Raw genomic sequence first — 21,140 nt, forward strand, 5'->3', positions numbered from 1 at the left:
TGTTTTTTTTTTATTATGGCCTTCTTACTAAAGCATATTAGGTTTTTTGCAAACCCTCCAGCTCTGAGAAGGGAAACTTTTTACTCCCAAAATGTTTATTTTAAAGTGGTTGTAAACCCCAGACATGAAGAATGAACAAAGCACATCATTCTATAGTGTGTAGTAGCCTGAATCCAAAGCTCCAAGTGTGGGCCTCTCTGATTTCCTCTCTCTCTGGTATCTGCAATAGTCACTTATGACAGGTTATTTCAACCCAACACCCTCACGGGAGATGCCCCACCCCTCCTCCAGCACACAGCAGGTGACTGATAGCCTCAGCTCAGTATGTTTTTCTATGAGCCTGTTAGAGGGGATGTGTCCCTTGCCTAAACTCAGCTATCAGATTAAATTGATTTCTGTGCTTTAGCTCTATAGTGTGTGTGAGGTCAGATTCCTGCCCCCTGCCTGCTAGAGCTGAGCAAATCCTTTGATCTGTGTGTTTTAGAGCAATCTACAGGAAAGATGGTAAACAGGTACAACTTATGTAGGAGGATTTATTGAATCTCTGTATATCACCTGAGGCCATCTGCTTCACTTGTTACATGCAAGGGTTTAAGTTGTACAAGCACTTTAACCACTTCTGGACCGGAAGGATTCATTTGCCCCTTAATGACCATTTTTTTTGCAATTCGGCACTTCATTAATTTAATGGACAAATGCGCAGTCGTGCGACACTGTACCAAAATAAAATTGATGTCCCTTTTTCCCCATAAATAGAGCTTTATTTTGGTGGTATTTGATCACCTGTGCGAGTTTTATTTTTTGCACTATAAACAAAAAAGAGTGACAATTATGAAAGAAAAAACAATATTTTTCCCTTTCGCCTATATAACATTCCCAAAAAAATTAAAAAATCTAAATTTTTTAACATTTTAGGCCAATTTGTTTTCTGCTACATATTTTTGGTAAAAAAAAATCGCAATAAGCGTATTTTGATTGGTTTGCACAAAAGTTATCACGTCTACTAACTACGGAAAGATTTATGTCATTTTTATTGTTTTTTTTTTTTTTACTAGTAATGACGGTGATCAGCGATTTTTTGCAGGATTGCCACATTGTGGCAGACAGATCGGACCCCTAGCTGACATTTTTGACACTTTTGGGGGGATCAGTGACATTACTACAGTATTCAGGGATAGAAATATGCACTGTTGCTGTAATAATGCCATTGGCAGGGAAGGGGTTAACACTGTGGGTGATCAAGGGGTTAAATGTGAGCCTAAGGGAGTGAATCTAACTGTATGGGGGCGGGGCTTGTGAAATGATCACAGAGACCTGTGATCCTATATAGAAGGATCACAGGCACTCTGTGATCATTCCAGAGAGAAGAACGGTCGGCTGTGTTTACAACAGCTGACCGTTCTTCTCTCTCATCGGGGATTGATCGCGACAGACGGCAATCGGAGCAGCCTGCCCCGTGCATCGGAGTCCCCACTGACAAGTGGGGGTGGGAGCACACCGGCAGCGGTGCGCGCTCGCTCCATAGCTGTAGGTGCGCAACTGACGTAGACCTAGTTCGCGCAGGAGGGGCTGCCTGCCGCATTAAAACTGTCAAAAAAAGGTACCCGTTCCTCCCTCCCCACTAAAAGGCACCGGGGGGGGGGGGGAAGCATATAAGAGGAAATTCCACTTTTGGGTGGAACTCTTCTTTAAGATTTGCACCTGTTACATTCCCTGCATTGCTACCACCATTTTAGACACACCTTCGCGCACTAACTGGCACTTAAACTGATTAACAGAAAAAGATTACTTCAGGAAAAAAATAAATGAAAAGACTTGGCAGTTGGGCCTAATAATACGTCTGTTTATAGCATCCAAATTCCACCATGGTTCTGGATCTAGAAAGTGAAAGCAAACATCTGACAAGTATTCAAGAACAAACAGATAGGATAATGGGACTTTTAAGGTGCTAATAATAATTGAATGGTGGAGAAAAAAATTATTTTTTTGTATAAAAATATTCAGACATATTTTATTGAAGACATTAATACAAACATGAGTTCTTTTAAAACATATAAAAGAAAGGAGAAAGCACTTGATTATGTTTGCTCAACATGTTTCACCATCTTGTAATGGCTTCTTCAGGAGGCGAACATCTTTCACAAGTGAACATTCTCAAAGAACTGAACTTTAGCTCATGTATGGAGGAGGCTGTAGATGGATAATGCCCTTGGATAGAAGGAGAGACAGAGTCGCCCGCTAAGCATGCGTCACACCATAGAGGAGGAACGAGCCAAACCACAAGAAAAAGATGGTACCTTCAATTCAGGAATAGGAATTAGAGGGACAGCATTAAATGCCAAAGGACGTGCACCTGGTGTATTATTTCCTGGGGAGCATCTCAATTGGACTGAGAATCAGCTCAATGAGATTATACTTGTCTTTAGCTAGCTTTAATAGCCCAAACATATGTGATATGGTCAAGGCAGGGTTAAACTTCCAAAAAAGAAATCATCCAGAGGCATCAAGTCCCAGGTATAAATCCTTTCTGTGGTCTCTTTCCTATATCGCCAAACAGTCTGGACTGTTTGGCGATATAGGAAAGAGACCACAGAAAGGATTTATACCTGGGACTTGATGCCTCTGGATGATTTCCTTTTTGGAAGTTTAACCCTGCCTTGACCATATTACATAAGTTTTTCACACCATTCCACAGCTGTCTGCATGTCTCTGTGTTTCTTTGCAAGGCGGCTAAGCTATATTATGTTGCTTCAAGACATTTCATTAAAGTTTATCCAAAAATTGTATCCAAAAATTGTACAATTGTAAAAATGCAAGGCACCGCATCCCAGCTGTGATCACTAATATGAACCTGTCCTTAATGTAGTGCTGAAAATTGAAGGCATTGAACTTGAAGATTCCAGCCAGCTAATGGATTTCCAGCCCACTGTCCCTGAGGCTGGAGGTTGTCACAGCTTTTGGTGGTTTTACCTTGCAAGCCCTTTGGATGTTGCCTTCTGTTTATGTCCTTAAAGAAGATGTAAACCTTAACTGAGTTAATAGACCGCATGGGATTTCTAAGATCAGAATTGCTGATTATGACAACAGTAGAGCATGCCTGCATGTCTGTAATTTCCAATGGATGTCTGTGTGACCGAGTGACCACACAGGAGCACTATTAGGAGACAGCATCAGGGCATTGTCACCCTAGAAGTGCCTGAACAAGAACCTTTATAGCAGGATCGCAAGGTATTATTTGTATGAAAGTTCAGTTTTTAAACCATAAAAAATAGTGTTGAGCGAACACGGACTGTATTATTCGTGTTCGTACCGAATAATTGGATTTTTTGTACCCGAACACGGACACGGACACTTTACTGTATGTTCGGGTAAAAATCCGTGTTCGGTCGTTTTATTTCCGGGTTTTGCATGCTTTGGCGCTCTTTTCATGGCGGGCTTTCAACAGCCAATCAACAATCGTTTAACTGGTGTGCCTTAAGCCATCCCAGCCATGCCTGCAAATGTCTCAGTAGCTGTGATTGGCCGTCTGAAGCATGTGACCAAGTCTTTATAAGTTCGAGGCAGCCGCAGCGGCGTCATTATGCTGCTTAGATTCAGGGACAGAGCACACATCAACGTGCTGGCTGCTGATTAGGGAAAGATAGGCAGGAAAAAACCATTTGTGTCCGGATAGAATTGAGGGACAGGTCGGAGTGTTTAGGCAGGGCGAGTTGTAGGCATTTTAGGGATAGAGTCTGCTGAATTATAGGGTCAGTGTCTTCTACAAACTACAATCGATATTGCTGTGTGGGGGGTGGGGTCTGCACTCAATCCTGATCTACGATCTCTTCTCAATCCTGTTAGGGACAGAGTCTGCTGAATTTTAGGGAAACTGTGTTCTACAAACTACAATCGATATTGCTGTGTGGTGTGGGATTGGAGATAGGCAGGTGTCAGTGATCCACATCCATTTTTCTGTGTGTGAGCTGCAGTGAACACAATCTTTTTGGGCTGCAGTGAACACAATCTTTTTGGGCTGCAGTGAACACAATCTTTTTGGGCTGCAGTGAACACAATCTTTTTGGGCTGCAGTGAACACAATCTTTTTGGGGTGCAGTGAACAAAATCTTTTTGGGGTGCAGTGAACACAATCCTTTTTGGTGTGCAGTGAACACAATCTTTGTGGGGTGCAGTGAACAAAATCCTTTGTGGGGTGCAGTGAACACAATCTTTTTGGGGTGCAGTGAACAAAATCCTTTTTGGGGTGCAGTGAACAACATCCTTTTTGGGGTGCAGTGAACACAATCTTTTTGGGGTGCAGTGAACAAAATCCTTTGTGGGGTGCAGTGAACACAATCTTTTTGGGGTGCAGTGAACACAATCTTTTTGGGGTGGAGTGAACAACATCCTTTTTGGGGTGCAGTGAACAAAATCCTTTTTGGGGTGCAGTGAACAAAATCATTTTTGGGGTGCAGTGAACACAATCTTTTTGGGGTGCAGTGAACACAATCTTTGTGGGGTGCAGTGAACACAATCTTTTTGGGGTGGAGTGAACAACATCCTTTTTGGGGTGCAGTGAACAACATCCTTTTTGGGGTGCAGTGAACACAATCTTTTTGGGGTGCAGTGAACACAATCTTTGTGGGGTACAGTGAACAGAATCTTTGTGGGGTGCAGTGAACACAATCTTTGGGGGGTACAGTGAACACAATCTTTGTGAGGTGCAGTGAACACAATCTTTGTGGGGTGCAGTGAACACAATCATTGTGGGGTGCAGTGAACTCAATCTTTGTGGGGTACAGTGAACACAATCTCATACTTCTGAAGGTTTGAGGGTGCTGCCTGTTCCATACTCCCCCTACTCCTCATCTAGCCTTTTAGGGGTACAAACAATAGTAATTGGGGCCTAGTGTGGTTGTGTACGTGTGATATACATACACTTTTTTGGGATCATATTTTCTATTCCGCTATTTAATCAAAAACCTTTGGGGATCAGTTAAATTGGGGGATAGTCTGTGTTGGTACGTGTGAGAGAGATCCACCTTTCCAAGTTGTTGGGGTTCATCTCATACTTCTGAAGGTTTGAGGGTGCTGCCTGTTCCATACTCCCCCTACTCCTAGCCTTTTAGGGGTACAAACAATAGTAATTGGGGCCTAGTGTGGTTGTGTACGTGTGATATACATACACTTTTTTGGGATCATATTTTCTATTCCGCTATTTAATCAAAAACCTTTGGGGATCAGTTAAATTGGGGGATAGTCTGTGTTGGTACGTGTGAGAGAGATCCACCTTTCCAAGTTGTTGGGGTTCATCTCATACTTCTGAAGGTTTGAGGGTGCTGCCTGTTCCATACTCCCCCCTACTCCTAGCCTTTTAGGGGTACAAACAATAGTAATTGGGGCCTAGTGTGGTTGTGTACGTGTGATATACATACACTTTTTTGGGATCATATTTTCTATTCCGCTATTTAATCAAAAACCTTTGGGGATCAGTTAAATTGGGGGATAGTCTGTGTTGGTACGTGTGAGAGAGATCCACCTTTCCAAGTTGTTGGGGTTCATCTCATACTTCTGAAGGTTTGAGGGTGCTGCCTGTTCCATACTCCCCCTACTCCTAGCCTTTTAGGGGTACAAACAATAGTAATTGGGGCCTAGTGTGGTTGTGTACGTGCGAGATACATACACTTTTTTTGATCATATTTCCTATTCCGCTATTCAATAAAAACCTTTGAGGATCAATTGAATTGCGGGATAGTCTGTGTCGGTACGTGTGAGAGAGATCCACCTTTCCAAGTTGTTGGGGTTCATCTCATACTTCTGAAGGTTTGAGGGTGCTGCCTGTTCCATACTCCCCCTACTCCTCATCTAGCCTTTTAGGGGTACAAACAATAGTAATTGGGGCCCAGTGTGGTTGTGTACGTGTGATATACATACACTTTTTTGGGATCATATTTTCTATTCCGCTATTTAATCAAAAACCTTTGGGGATCAGTTAAATTGGGGGATAGTCTGTGTCGGTACGTGTGAGAGAGATCCACCTTTCCAAGTTGTTGGGGTTCATCTCATACTTCTGAAGGTTTGAGGGTGCTGCCTGTTCCATACCCCCCCTACTCCTCATCTAGCCTTTTAGGGGTACAAACAATAGTAATTGGGGCCTAGTGTGGTTGTGTACGTGCGAGATACATACACTTTTTTTGATCATATTTCCTATTCCGCTATTCAATAAAAACCTTTGAGGATCAATTGAATTGCGGGATAGTCTGTGTCGGTACGTGTGAGAGAGATCCACCTTTCCAAGTTGTTGGGGTTCATCTCATACTTCTGAAGGTTTGAGGGTGCTGCCTGTTCCATACTCCCCCTACTCCTCATCTAGCCTTTTAGGGGTACAAACAATAGTAATTGGGGCCTAGTGTGGTTGTGTACGTGTGATATACATACACTTTTTTGGGATCATATTTTCTATTCCGCTATTTAATCAAAAACCTTTGGGGATCAGTTAAATTGGGGGATAGTCTGTGTTGGTACGTGTGAGAGAGATCCACCTTTCCAAGTTGTTGGGGTTCATCTCATACTTCTGAAGGTTTGAGGGTGCTGCCTGTTCCATACTCCCCCTACTCCTAGCCTTTTAGGGGTACAAACAATAGTAATTGGGGCCTAGTGTGGTTGTGTACGTGTGATATACATACACTTTTTTGGGATCATATTTTCTATTCCGCTATTTAATCAAAAACCTTTGGGGATCAGTTAAATTGGGGGATAGTCTGTGTTGGTACGTGTGAGAGAGATCCACCTTTCCAAGTTGTTGGGGTTCATCTCATACTTCTGAAGGTTTGAGGGTGCTGCCTGTTCCATACTCCCCCCTACTCCTAGCCTTTTAGGGGTACAAACAATAGTAATTGGGGCCTAGTGTGGTTGTGTACGTGTGATATACATACACTTTTTTGGGATCATATTTTCTATTCCGCTATTTAATCAAAAACCTTTGGGGATCAGTTAAATTGGGGGATAGTCTGTGTTGGTACGTGTGAGAGAGATCCACCTTTCCAAGTTGTTGGGGTTCATCTCATACTTCTGAAGGTTTGAGGGTGCTGCCTGTTCCATACTCCCCCTACTCCTCATCTAGCCTTTTAGGGGTACAAACAATAGTAATTGGGGCCCAGTGTGGTTGTGTACGTGTGATATACATACACTTTTTTGGGATCATATTTTCTATTCCGCTATTTAATCAAAAACCTTTGGGGATCAGTTAAATTGGGGGATAGTCTGTGTCGGTACGTGTGAGAGAGATCCACCTTTCCAAGTTGTTGGGGTTCATCTCATACTTCTGAAGGTTTGAGGGTGCTGCCTGTTCCATACCCCCCCTACTCCTCATCTAGCCTTTTAGGGGTACAAACAATAGTAATTGGGGCCTAGTGTGGTTGTGTACGTGTGATATACATACACTTTTTTTGGATCATATTTTCTATTCCGCTATTTAATCAAAAACCTTTGGGGATCAGTTAAATTGGGGGATAGTCTGTGTCGGTACGTGTGAGAGAGATCCACCTTTCCAAGTTGTTGGGGTTCATCTCATACTTCTGAAGGTTTGAGGGTGCTGCCTGTTCCATACCCCCCCTACTCCTCATCTAGCCTTTTAGGGGTACAAACAATAGTAATTGGGGCCTAGTGTGGTTGTGTACGTGCGAGATACATACACTTTTTTTGATCATATTTCCTATTCCGCTATTCAATAAAAACCTTTGAGGATCAATTGAATTGCGGGATAGTCTGTGTCGGTACGTGTGAGAGAGATCCACCTTTCCAAGTTGTTGGGGTTCATCTCATACTTCTGAAGGTTTGAGGGTGCTGCCTGTTCCATACTCCCCCTACTCCTCATCTAGCCTTTTAGGGGTACAAACAATAGTAATTGGGGCCCAGTGTGGTTGTGTACGTGTGATATACATACACTTTTTTTGGATCATATTTTCTATTCCGCTATTTAATTTAACTGGGCCTCCATGCGAGACCTGTGTGCCTTGTTGCGCTGTTTTGAGTACTCCACCAACATGGCCAGTGGCAATGACGCCGTTCTCAGCTTAACTATCCCACTTCTATGCCTCCTTGAAAAAACAATTCGGGCGATGATGGAAGAGGATGTGGCACAGGATGAGGAGGAGGAGGAGGATGAAGAGGTAACATTTCCAAGGCTTTCAGGGCAGTCATTCGCAAGGGGCTCCGAGGGTGGGTTCCTGCACACGCAAACGCCAGGGACGCAATTGTCCAGCAGGGGCACAGTTCTGGAGGATGAGGAGGATGAGGAGGAGGAGGAGCTGGAGGAGGAGATGGAACCATGTTCACAGCAGGGTGGCACCCAGGCCAGCTCATGGCCATCACTGGTGCGTGGCTGGGGGGATACAGAGGACACGGACGATACACCTCCCACAGAGGACAGCCTTTCGTTGCCTCTGGGCAGCCTGGCACACATGAGCGATTACATGCTGCAGTGTCTCCACAACGACCGCCGAGTTGCCCACATTCTAACTTGTGCTGATTACTGGGTGGCCACGCTGCTGGATCCCCGTTACAAGGACAACGTACCGTCCTTAATTCACTCACTGGAGCGCGATCGCAAGATACGCGAGTACAAGCGCACGCTGGTAGACGCCATGCTGCTGGCATTCCCATCTGACAGCGGGGCCACAGTGGAAGCACAAGGCAGAGGAGGAGGAGGAGGAGGTCGCCAACGCAACCAGGGCACCGCCAGCACCTCAGAAGGCAGGGTTAGCATGGCCGAAATGTGGAAAAGCTTTGTCAGCACGCCACAACAAACAGCAGCACCAGCAGCTCAGATGGAACGTCTTAGCAGGAGGCAGCATTTTACCAACATGGTGGAGCAGTATGTGTGCACACGCCTACATGTAGTGAATGACGGGTCTGCCCCCTTCAACTTCTGGGTCTCCAAATTGGGCACATGGCTTGAGCTTGCCCTTTACGCCTTGGAGGTGCTGGCGTGCCCTGCAGCCAGTGTATTATCTGAACGGGTATTTAGCACGGCTGGGGGCGTTATAACAGACAAGCGCAGCCGCCTGTCCAGAGACAATGTGGACAAGCTCACGTTCATTAAAATGAACCAGGCATGGATCCCACGGGACTTTTCCGTACCTTATGCAGAATAGCAATGGATACCGACCTTACCCACCCATTGTTCCATTTTTGCTCTTTCTCACTCTTTTGGGGTGTACCCTCATTTAAAATTTTTGAAAAGAAGCAGTGTTGGCTACCTCGTCCTCCTCCTCAGGGCCAGATTAATGTAGGGGCTATTGGAGCTGCAGCTCCAGGCCCCTACCTTTTATATAGGCCCCGGGTTGGCCATATTCACTGTTACCGCTCTTCTGTCACTTGTAAACACAGAAGTCTGGCTTCTATGCTCGCTTCCCCAGGCAGCACCCTCAGAACCTCCCCACACAGCGTGAAGGCCGGACAAGGAGGGACAGTTGGCGATGCATGGATGTGTTTATGGGCTTCAGAGACAGCATCCCATGTTGAATTAGGCATGCATGGCTGCACCCTTCCTCCTCTGGGTGCATGGCAAGGCACGGCCCTTAAGGCCCTTCAAAATCCTCAGCACCAAGCCCATGATGCTGTTAATCCGGCCCTGGTCCTCCTCCACCGCCGCTTCCACCTACACCGCCCATAGGTGTGCGCAGCCTATTGCATTAAGGTGTGCACCCCAAAGTTGAAATACACATGCATGTGTTTGCCAGCAGGGAGAGTAATGTATCGGGGCCATGTACCTGTAGGCAAGGAGAAATAGAGCAGAGCAGGTCCCAGGGAGATCTTTCCCATCTCCTCACTGGCAATGCTATGTGCCCTAGGTGATTAGGGTGTGCCCAGGCACACCCAGCACACCCTGTGCGCACGCCTATGTCACCGCCACATCCACCACCACCTCAACCTCCCTCCTACTCCATATGGGCCTCGTCCTTCAGAGATGAAGAAGAACATTGTTTTATTTTTCTGGTTTTTTTTTGTTGTTTTAAGTTATTTCCCTATCCACATTTGTTTGCAGAGCACTTGCCATGCTCTTAATTACGTTTTGCTGCCATTTGCAGCACTCTAGCCCTTTCCTTTGGTGTTTTAGAGCCATTTTAGTGCCTTAAAGTTCGGGTCCCCATTGACTTCAATGGGGTTCGGTGTCCGGGAAAAGTTCGGTAAAAGTCCGGGACACGGACCCGGACTTTTTTTTAAAGTTCGGCCGAACCCGTCGAACACGGACATCTAGGTGTTCGCTCAACCCTAATAAAAAAGGCTTTAAAAATTACATTAGCAAGTTAAAGCTTTTATTGGATTTTAGTTATTAGGTTTACTTAAAGGGTAACTCCACTTTCGTGGGGAAAAAAAATAGCAAATAAAGAAAAAACTATATAGCGTATACAATTGATATATTGTAATAATATCAAATCATATTGTAATTGAATGTTATTAAAAATGATCTTTCCTTTTCAATCTGCAGCTGTTGTAATTTTCTGAAAATGCAATGCAATATGGCTACCTGGAGGTGTTCTGTACATAGAATGTGTAGAATGTGTGCTGATCACACCTCAGAAACATAATTTCCTGCTTGTGTGATTGGCTCACCAATTTTCCCAGAAGTCTGCCTAAGATACAAGACAGATTTCTGTAATCCTCTGGAACAAAAATGTCATTTTTGGTAAGATACTCCAAATAGGAAAACATCTAAAGTGATGCAGACCCAGCAGATTTCCTCATTAGAGCTCTGCAGCTGCCATAGCTGATAATTATGAAACCCCTCTCATTAGACCAGTGGTTCTCAACCTTCCTAATGCTGTGACCCTTTAATACAGTTCCTCATGTTGTGGTGACCCCCCAACCATACAATTATTTTCATTGCTTCTATATAACTGTAATTTTGCTACTGTTATGAATCGTAATGTAAATATCTGATATGCAGGATGTATTTTCTTTGTTACAAATTGATGCAGGGGCTGCGGGCATGATACAGGTGATGCAGGGGCTGCGGGCATGGTGCAGGTGATGCAGGGGCTGCGGGCATGGTGCAGGTGATGCAGGGGCTGCGGGCATGGTGCAGGGGCTGTGGGCATGGTGCAGGAGATGCAGGGGCTGTGGGCATGGTACAGGAAATGCAGGGGCTGCGGGCATGGTTCAGGAGATGCAGAGGTTGTGGGCATGATGCAGGGGCTGCGGGCATGGTGCAGGAGATGCAGGGGCTGCGGGCATGGTGTAGGAGATGCAGAGCTGCGGGCCTGATGCAGGACTGTGGGCATAGTACATGCAGACCTCTGGGCATGGTACAGGAGAGGCAGTGCTGCGGGCATAGTACAGGAGAGGCAGTGCTGCGGGCATAGTACAGGAGATGCAGTGCTGTGGGCATGGTACAGGAGATTCTCCTGGAGTATCTCCTGTACCATGCCCGCAGCACTGCATCTCCTGAGGAGATGCAGGGTTTGCGGAGGGGTCTCACTTACCATTTAGTGAGGTGCCTTGCATTTAAAAATGGCACTGCCCGGTGCCAACACGTCACCATGCATGCGCCATCTGCCCAAGAATAGCGGAGCATGTACTGGCTTTCCCGAGTGGCGGCGGCACATGCACAGTGTACCTGTTGGGCCGACCGCAACCATTTTTTTTTCAGGTGCCGCGGTGCGTTCCCTTCCTAAGACCTATGGAAATATGTGGTCTTAGGCGACCCCTGTGAAAGGGTCGTTCGACCCCCAAAGGGGTCGCGACCCACAGTTTGATAACCGCTGCATTAGACCCACTCAACACAGAGGCACAAATAATGATTTTTTTAGAATAAAAAAAGGTAGAAATCTGCAACAAAGTTTGTTAAAATCCTTGTAATGTACAGAGATCACCCAGAGGGGAATGTTTTTTCTCAACAAAAGTAGAGTTACGCTTTAAAAGAGGAACTGATGCCTGTTCCTCTTTAATGAAGATGAGAGTCCAATCCGTGAGCCTACTGTTCAGATTTGATTTAACATATGCATACATTCTATATGTAATGGTGATGATCATATGTAAAACTACACTACCCCAATAAAGACTTTACCTTGTTCCTTTTAAACATAACGGTGCATATTTAAAAAGCAGCAACAGAGGGGTGTCAGACTAAGTGCAGCATTAAAATCAATGGTTTAATAAAATAGGCAATAACAATTGGCAACACACAAATAGCTGTATGATATAGGCATAGTGTATGCAAAAGTGCCCGTCTCTATGCCTCTCCTGAGCGTCCTGATGCTGTGACAGCCGTGAGCACAAGCTGTTTCCTGGATAGAAGCAGGAAGCGGCTGGACGTCGCCGTAACCAGTGTGGAACGTAAATGGCACCGGACCAGACGTGATGTCACATGGAGGGCGTGATGGGTTGGCGTAGTGTGGGCGGTAACCGGTTTCAAAGGGATTTGAAGAGGAAGCTTTCGATTCAAAACGCGTTACTGCCCACACTACGCCAGCACGTCCTTCACGCCCTTCGTGTGACATCATGTTCGATCCGGTGCCATTTGCGTTCCACGCTGGTTATGGCAGCGTCTGGCCGCTTCCTGCTTTCATCCAGGAAACGCAGCTTGTGCTCACGCCTGTCGTGGCATCAGGATGCTCAGGAGAGGCATAGAGACACTTTGTATACACTAAGCCTGTATCATCCAGCTATTTGTAAGTTGCCATTTGTCATTGCCTATTTTATTGAACCATTGATTTTAATGCTGCACTTAGTCTGGCGCCCCTCTGTTCCTGCTTTTACCCACAGAGTTCACTGCTTCACTCTAAGGGTGCTGCCATCAAGTGCTATTTGAAAACTACTTTATGGACTTCTTTCATGGACTGATATAATAATATATTACATTGTAATGTCCTTATATTCATGTGTTTGCTATTTTATAATTTATGAATTTTTGGCAGATCCATTACACCATGTTGTTTATTTGACATCTGCCTGATACACCTCTCTAGCGCCACTATATATTCTTTTCCTGTGCATATTTATTAAGCATGTAGGTAGGGTGCAATGCGTGTGTGTGGTGGCAATAATTCACACTGTCTGGCGCAATGTAAAACTTGTACTGAAAAAATGTAGCAAGTAATGTAGCAACAGTTCACAAACCCAGTGGGAAGATTGTGAAACTGAGAGGACCCTGCGCTTATGGAAAAAGTGCTTGAGTGCAACAATATACTAGTGAAATGTGTAAAAAGCTGCTAGCTGCAGTGTAAAAGTGCTGGGTGCTCTTTTAAAATGTGTAAAACTGTGATTTGCAGCGCTGCTTAAATTGGTTTATAAATATATCAAAAATTCATATAAAATAATTGAATAATGAAATACTTCATATAAATTAAATAATACAATACATAAAACTCATAAAGTGCTGTAGTATTAGTGAAAATAAATAAATGACTCAGTGTCCATTATATCATCGTGTTGCCATGATGAATCTTTTCACTTGAAATCATACCGGTGCTAAAGTGCTTGATTTGTGCTTTGTTCGGGGTCTCCCCCTTTGGTTATCTACTCACCGCTAGATGGTAGTTTTCAGGCATGTAAGGATAGTTTTGCCCTGCTTCTCCGCTTGATGTGTAATTATTGCTGTGAGTATTGATTCCTCCCCGATGTCCTCATGAAAAGAAAGTCATTCATGGTGAAGATCGTTTAAAAAAGGGGGTGTTTATTGGAAAAACAATGGGAATATACTCACAAACATAGTACAATGTCATGCAAAAAAATGAATGAATGAAGAGAGCGGCTCGGCGGCTGGCTGCTCCCGCAGCATCCACTACACCGGCCGGAGGTCACGTGATACGCTCGACCAATCACTAGACGCGTTTCGATGTGTAACATTGAGCTACAGAGGACGATGTGTTACACATCGAAACGCATCTAGTGATTGGTCGAGCGTATCACGTGACCTCCGGCCGGTGTAGTGGATGCTGCGGGAGCAGCCAGCCGCCGCCGAGCCGCTCTCTTCATTCATTCATTTTTTTGCATGACATTGTACTATGTTTGTGAGTATATTCCCATTGTTTTTCCAATAAACACCCCCTTTTTTAAACGATCTTCACCATGAATGACTTTCTTTTCATGAGGACATCGGGGAGGAATCAATACTCACAGCAATAATTACACATCAAGCGGAGAAGCAGGGCAAAACTATCCTTACATGCCTGAAAACTACCATCTAGCGGTGAGTAGATAACCAAAGGGGGAGACCCCGAACAAAGCACAAATCAAGCACTTTAGCACCGGTATGATTTCAAGTGAAAAGATTCATCATGGCAACACAATGATATAATGGACACTGAGTCATTTATTTATTTTCACTAATACTACAGCACTTTATGAGTTTTATGTATTGTATTATTTAATTTATATGAAGTACACCAGTGGGAAGATTACCCAGCTGGGTGCACTCACAGTTTCCAACAACCTGAAGAAGCAGATTGCAGCTGGACTGAGAGCATCTGTAGAGAGTGAGCAGAATGCAGCCTGGCTGCCTCACTCCCAAACGGGGAGGTGTCCAGAAGAGATGTGGCCCTACGCTTTCCCTCCTCATCAGGAACCTTTTCTTAGCGCTAGTACTGTCCCTCACAGGTGGGTTACCTGTCCCTTCTCTAGCAAAAGCTCGCCAAACTTGTTACTGACACTTTGCTCTTGAAGGTGTCTTCTGTTGAAAGAGCAATCAATCTTTTTTGACAGTAAAGTTTGTTACTGTTTATAGCATGATCTTTCATGAGAATTAATGTTTATGTGGATGACTGTTCATAAGTTTGCCACATTGCCTCTTTCCTGTGGGTAGACATGTCCTCTATCTCAGGTGACTCTCGGTTGGAATACTGAATCTCAGTAATACAAATATCATTTGTCAAGCCTGTAAATACCAATTTTTGGGTAAAATTCAGACTAATATCTCAGAATACGGACACATACTTAAAATACGCTTAAAATATTCCATAAAAGTAACCAAGCAAACAATCAAATGTTTTTTTTTAAATCTAACTCCAACAAATATGTTGTTTTTAGTTGGGTCAAGGTAGCATTTATTATATAAACACCTGTGCATATACTGTATGTAATATACATTTTATGTTGATTGTTGCATGTCTCTGTCATTAATATATAAAGTATCATTGGTCTATCTGTGAAATAAACAGTGGCGGCTGGTGTACTGGGGGCACAAGGGCACCGCCCTCCCTATCCATGCGTCCGGCCCCCTAATCTACATGCAGGGCACCAGACGCATGGAATTCAATAGGGCTTTTTTTTTTTTTTTTTTTAGCATGTGATTAGAGTCAGAGGCTCTAATAGGCTAAAAAAAAGGGTGGGCTCGAGGCACAGAGCACTGCGCCCCAAGCCCACCCAGTTGTGTGACAATAGCGAATGAAAATTTGCTATTGTCGCACGGATCCTCCTCCTGGCCAATCAGGAATGGGTCTTGAGATCCGTTTCCCGATTGGCCCAAAAGGAGAAGCCATGACATTGGGCATGGAGGAGGAGGGAGGAGACGCAGAAGACTGAGGGGGAAGAAGCCAAAGCGGCCGCTGCTTACTGCTGCACATGTGCGTCCAGGCATCCAGGCAGGGTGAGTGAGCCAGGGGGGGGGCCTGCTGGGGTCCTGCTGTGGTCCTGGGGGGGTATGGCGCATGGCCTGGTGTGATCCAGGTGGCTCCCCCCCCCCCCCCGGCCCATGGAGCACCAGCCGCCACTGAAAATACATAAAGTATAACCAAATGCAAAGCCACACATTTCGCACTAAATATTGCAGTCATCAATATATGTTAATTTTTTGTATTTTTTAGCTATACAAACCTTGTAGTTTCCAGTGATTATAAGGATCAAGTGAACAACCCAGAAGTTAAGGTACGAGGGTCCAATGTAATCATCAATCAAGTCATCAATAAGCTGCGTCTCTTCATACAGGTATGAATGCTCACTGAGTTACAAATGGATGATGGTTGCTGGAATGGCAGCTACATTTCTGATTGGCATAAATTTATTTTATTCATTGATACAGTGTTACCTTTTCATTGATACCTTTGTTAAACTACAAATCCTAGTGTGTCCCTAGGGAGCCTGAAACTTGGACAAGCACTGTAACTAAATCCCTGACTTCTTCAACTCCCTCCCACTACCCCGTATCCTGTGCTGTTATGGGTCACTGAGGTGCTCTTAATAGTGTGATTTTGGGGGGATCTCAGAGATGGAGATGCTGAGCACTTCTTGCATGCAATATTGATCTTGCAGGTACCTTGAATGTCTGCAATCATGCTGACTTGCATTAAAGTTTATTATTTGTGTTGCATATATGTGTTTGCTATTGCGCAAATCCGCTGCTTCTGTGAGGTTGTCATCTAATACCTTACTCCACTTTGAACTGAAACTGTAATGTTAAAAATTTACCTTACCCGTTCATGCCAGTTACAAACACTCTGGAATTGGTAGCATTATTAGATGCACCACTACCTGTACCATTCTCAGTTTGAGTTGTCCTTATGCCATGGTTCTAAGCTTTTAGTGGGGATGAGCTTTGGGTTTGCTGCTACCATTGGCTTGAGGCAAGATTTGTAGGTTGGAGATTCACAGTCCCAGCAAATGTATGTGCAAGATCGCCCAGTAGAATTTTTTAAGTGATAATGCACTGCATGGCATTAAAAAATTGTGGGGAAAGGATAGGAAAAAGTGAAACATGCATAACAAGAAAGTAAGCCAGTTAGGAAAATGTACTTTCATAATGGTTGCTAGCTTTTTGGTCAATTAACCCCTTTGCTGCTTTTCTTTTTTTGCTTTGTAAAATTGTGTACTATTTGTCTTTATTCTATTTTGTGGTTGATTTTAGGTCAGTGATTACTTTAAGGGTGGTAGTATTTTGGTGTTTTTTCGCCTTTTTTAGGATATTTTCTATATTGTTTATTATTTCATGTTGTTAGGGCCTTTCTTTCAAGTTAAACTGCATTTTTTGTAGTTTGGCTTTACATAAAAAAAGATGATTTTTGCTTCAAGCATTATTATTCTCTAGTTTTTATTTACTCTGTTCATTTATTACAGTAAAGACCCAGACTGTGCTCTTTCTCTCTAGTAATTTGGGCTTAACCTTGAAAATTAAAATTGTCTCACTTCTGACCACTTATACTACTGTGTCATCTACAGTCTCTAAACCTGGGGTCTTCAAACTATGGTCCTCCAGTTTTTTGGGAACTACAACTCCCATCATGCCTAGTTATGTGCATATCAGAGTTTTACAATGCCTCATGGGATGTGTAGTTCTGCAACAGCTGGAGGGCCGTCGTTTGAGGATCCCTGCTCTAAACTCTTGAAGTAAAACCCACTTGTACTCTTTTTCTTTAGTACATTTCAAACAATTTCCCCTCATTAAAAATAACCTGTTACTGGAGAGTTTGATAGAACCTAGCCAGTGCCAGGAACTACTGGCTAATTTCTATCTGCCAGTCAAAGTGGACCCATCTGATGAAAAAGCATGTGTCTCTGCTAAAGCTACCTAAGAAAAAATATTTTTTTCCAAACTGAAATAAATCAGATAGGAATACTGCTGTATGTAAGCCAAGCTAATGGTAAAAAAAAAACAAAAAAAAACAAAAAACAATTCCATAGTCAAATATATCCTGCCAGTGTAAATTTTTGTTTATTATAAATCTTACAAACATAAAACATAATAAAAACATATTTACATAGATACAGAATAAATAAATGATATATAAACAAACAAAAAGTAGCTTACTTCAGCATAAAAACAAACTAGCTTTTTTGCCAGAAAACATAAACAGAACCAACTATAAAAGCCAAGATATATGTTGTTGTTATTATTATTATTATTATTATTATTATGTACAGTACAACAAAGCCCTAACCTGCACCTAAACACACCATCAGGATAAGAAACAATTACACATTTAACCCATGCATACAGCCTTTTTGCAAAAATCTGATCTTATAAAAATCTTAGGGGCGTGAAAGGAAATAAAAAAAAAAAATGCAACCCAGGGACTGACAGACAGCAGCTACAGGGACCTGACATTCCTCCACGCCTTTGTCCAGGCTTCTAGCTGCCACCTGCCCTTCTCAAGACCCCAAATCATCCCAACCTCACCCAGAATGTTGTGCACCACCACCTCAACAGGAAGGACTGACACCATGCATTCCAAGTGAAGTAACGGACTACTAATCTAACTAGAAAAAGTGTCCCAAAATCAAAATCCCGATGCGACTCAAAAGACCCATGCGACCACTCCGCATAAGTCAAGCGGGAAAGGAAAGGGATACCCAGAGCCCCACCCATCCGCTTATAGACTTCTATATTGAAGGGGCACTGAAGCAAGAAATGGTCTATCGTCTCCTCCACACAGCCAGACTCCACTCTTGGACAACCACGGTTCTCCACAAAGGGATGCTTCAATTTGCCATCCACATAGTGTCTGCAATGGAACGAGAGCCAGGCCAAATCCCAAAACTTTAAAGGAACTCTCTCTAGATTATTCAAACACAGACCCTCACTTATAACAGGGCCTGGGCAATCCTTCAACGCCAGTGGCTTGCTAAAGGCAGATTCAACAACCCTCCTCTCCAGGGCTTTCCTAGGAAGAGACTTAATTTCCTCTGCCATCACTCGCCACTGCAAAAGCATTTTCAGGCACGGGGCAACATAAGCTGGGAGCTTACCATGTCAGACGTTGAGACTTTTCACTGGCCCACCATTCTTCCAGCTTCGCAGAAAAGGCCTAAACAACACTGAAAAATACCAACCCACCCGGGCGGTTCCTCTGCCAGCATTTTACCAAAATTATGTTTCAAAAACATCAGAGAAAAGAATACCACCGGGTTGACCATACCTAGGCTACCCATCCATCTGGGATGGTAGGTTACAGACCTGTTAATGAGGTTCAGTTTGTTCCCCCATAACAGCTGGAAGAAACAGCTGTAGATCTTCGCATAGAGACACGGGCAAAATGCAGACAAAGCTGACATACAGAAATACTGGGATCAGGTAAGTTTTAATCAGGTCAATCCTTTCCCTGTAAGAGAGTTTCCAGTCTTTCCAGCTGGCAACCTTGATATCGGCATCTTATAGCCTGCTTTCCCAATTTGCAATGCCGGGACCAAATTTGATGCCTAAAACTTTAATTTCCTGCCGGGGCTCTGGGAAGGTGTCTGGAAGCTCCAAACCATCGCCTTCCTCTCCCATCCAAAAAACTTTACTCTTATCCTGATTGATCTTTGAGCCAGATGCCTCAGCATACTGCTCCATCACTGAGACCACCTCCTCCGTCTCCTCTGTCCCAGAGATAAAAACAGACACGTCATCAGCATAGGCCACAACCCTCAAAGGGGGCTCACAGGAATGCCCAAAGGCACCTCACACAACAGTCCACTCTATAACTCCTGATGAAGAAATCGATTGCGAATGCATATAGCAGAGGACTCCTAGAACACCCCTGATGCACACCCGAGCCAACCTCAAAGGCCTGTCCAATCCAACCATTCACAAGCATGGAGCTTTCAGGCCCCCTGCACAAAGTCTTCAGCCAATTGATAAAGCCCCCCTCCAAGCCATATGTGCCAAGAAGCAGCCATAGGTACTCATGATTGACCCGATCAAAAGCTTTAGCCTGATTCAATGCCAGCAAGTACTTTTTCCAGACTTAACAAATAAGAATGTGTCCACAACTTTCTCCCTTACAGTCTGAGGGACGACATCCTCTTCCTCATCTTCAGCTGACGAGTCGGTGGAAAACCGAAACTTCATGCCACAAAAAGGAGATTCCATTTCGGCAATGGCTTGCAACAATCTGCCATTTTCCTCAAACTCCTCCTGAGATGACCCAGGCTGCTGGGAGGGAGAGGAGGGGCAGATACCAACAGATCACGACAGATCCTGAGACAGGGGTAGTACCGGGGCCACCTTGTAAAACCACTTTCTTACCCCCCCATCCATACTGTCGCCGTTACTGTGGCATCCACCCTCTGGCTGGTACTCACACTGGCACTCTCCTCCATTTTTTGAAATCTCTCCCCATTCTCATACTTCAATAAATCAGATAGGAATACTGCTGTATGTAAGCCAAGCTAATGGTAAAAAAAAAACAAAAAAAAACAAAAAACAATTCCATAGTCAAATATATCCTGCCAGTGTAAATTTTTGTTTATTATAAATCTTACAAACATAAAACATAATAAAAACATATTTACATAGATACAGAATAAATAAATGATATATAAACAAACAAAAAGTAGCTTACTTCAGCATAAAAACAAACTAGCTTTTTTGCCAGAAAACATAAACAGAACCAACTATAAAAGCCAAGATATATGTTGTTGTTATTATTATTATTATTATTATTATTATGTACAGTACAACAAAGCCCTAACCTGCACCTAAACACACCATCAGGATAAGAAACAATTACACATTTAACCCATGCATACAGCCTTTTTGCAAAAATCTGATCTTATAAAAATCTTAGGGGCGTGAAAGGAAATAAAAAAAAAAAATGCAACCCAGGGACTGACAGACAGCAGCTACAGGGACCTGACATTCCTCCACGCCTTTGTCCAGGCTTCTAGCTGCCACCTGCCCTTCTCAAGACCCCAAATCATCCCAACCTCACCCAGAATGTTGTGCACCACCACCTCAACAGGAAGGACTGACACCATGCATTCCAAGTGAAGTAACGGACTACTAATCTAACTAGAAAAAGTGTCCCAAAATCAAAATCCCGATGCGACTCAAAAGACCCATGCGACCACTCCGCATAAGTCAAGCGGGAAAGGAAAGGGATACCCAGAGCCCCACCCATCCGCTTATAGACTTCTATATTGAAGGGGCACTGAAGCAAGAAATGGTCTATCGTCTCCTCCACACAGCCAGACTCCACTCTTGGACAACCACGGTTCTCCACAAAGGGATGCTTCAATTTGCCATCCACATAGTGTCTGCAATGGAACGAGAGCCAGGCCAAATCCCAAAACTTTAAAGGAACTCTCTCTAGATTATTCAAACACAGACCCTCACTTATAACAGGGCCTGGGCAATCCTTCAACGCCAGTGGCTTGCTAAAGGCAGATTCAACAACCCTCCTCTCCAGGGCTTTCCTAGGAAGAGACTTAATTTCCTCTGCCATCACTCGCCACTGCAAAAGCAT

The 21,140-nt window shown here is 43.9% G+C and overlaps 1 protein-coding gene across 2 annotated transcripts in view; it reads left to right on the forward strand.

The window, feature by feature from the left end:
* The window catches only part of LOC309551571 (glypican-5-like), a 500,453-nt gene that overhangs the window by 210,805 nt on the left and 268,508 nt on the right, over positions 1–21,140 (forward strand). For both annotated transcript variants that reach the window (XM_082252205.1, XM_082252206.1), the window contains one exon: positions 15,786–15,906. In XM_082252205.1, the coding sequence (XP_082108331.1) occupies positions 15,786–15,906 (121 nt within the window). The remainder of the gene's footprint in view (positions 1–15,785; positions 15,907–21,140) is intronic.

The sequence above is a fragment of the Pelophylax lessonae genome (genome assembly GCF_965119305.1).
Source record: "Pelophylax lessonae genome assembly, chromosome: 3".
Taxonomy (NCBI): domain Eukaryota; kingdom Metazoa; phylum Chordata; class Amphibia; order Anura; family Ranidae; genus Pelophylax; species Pelophylax lessonae.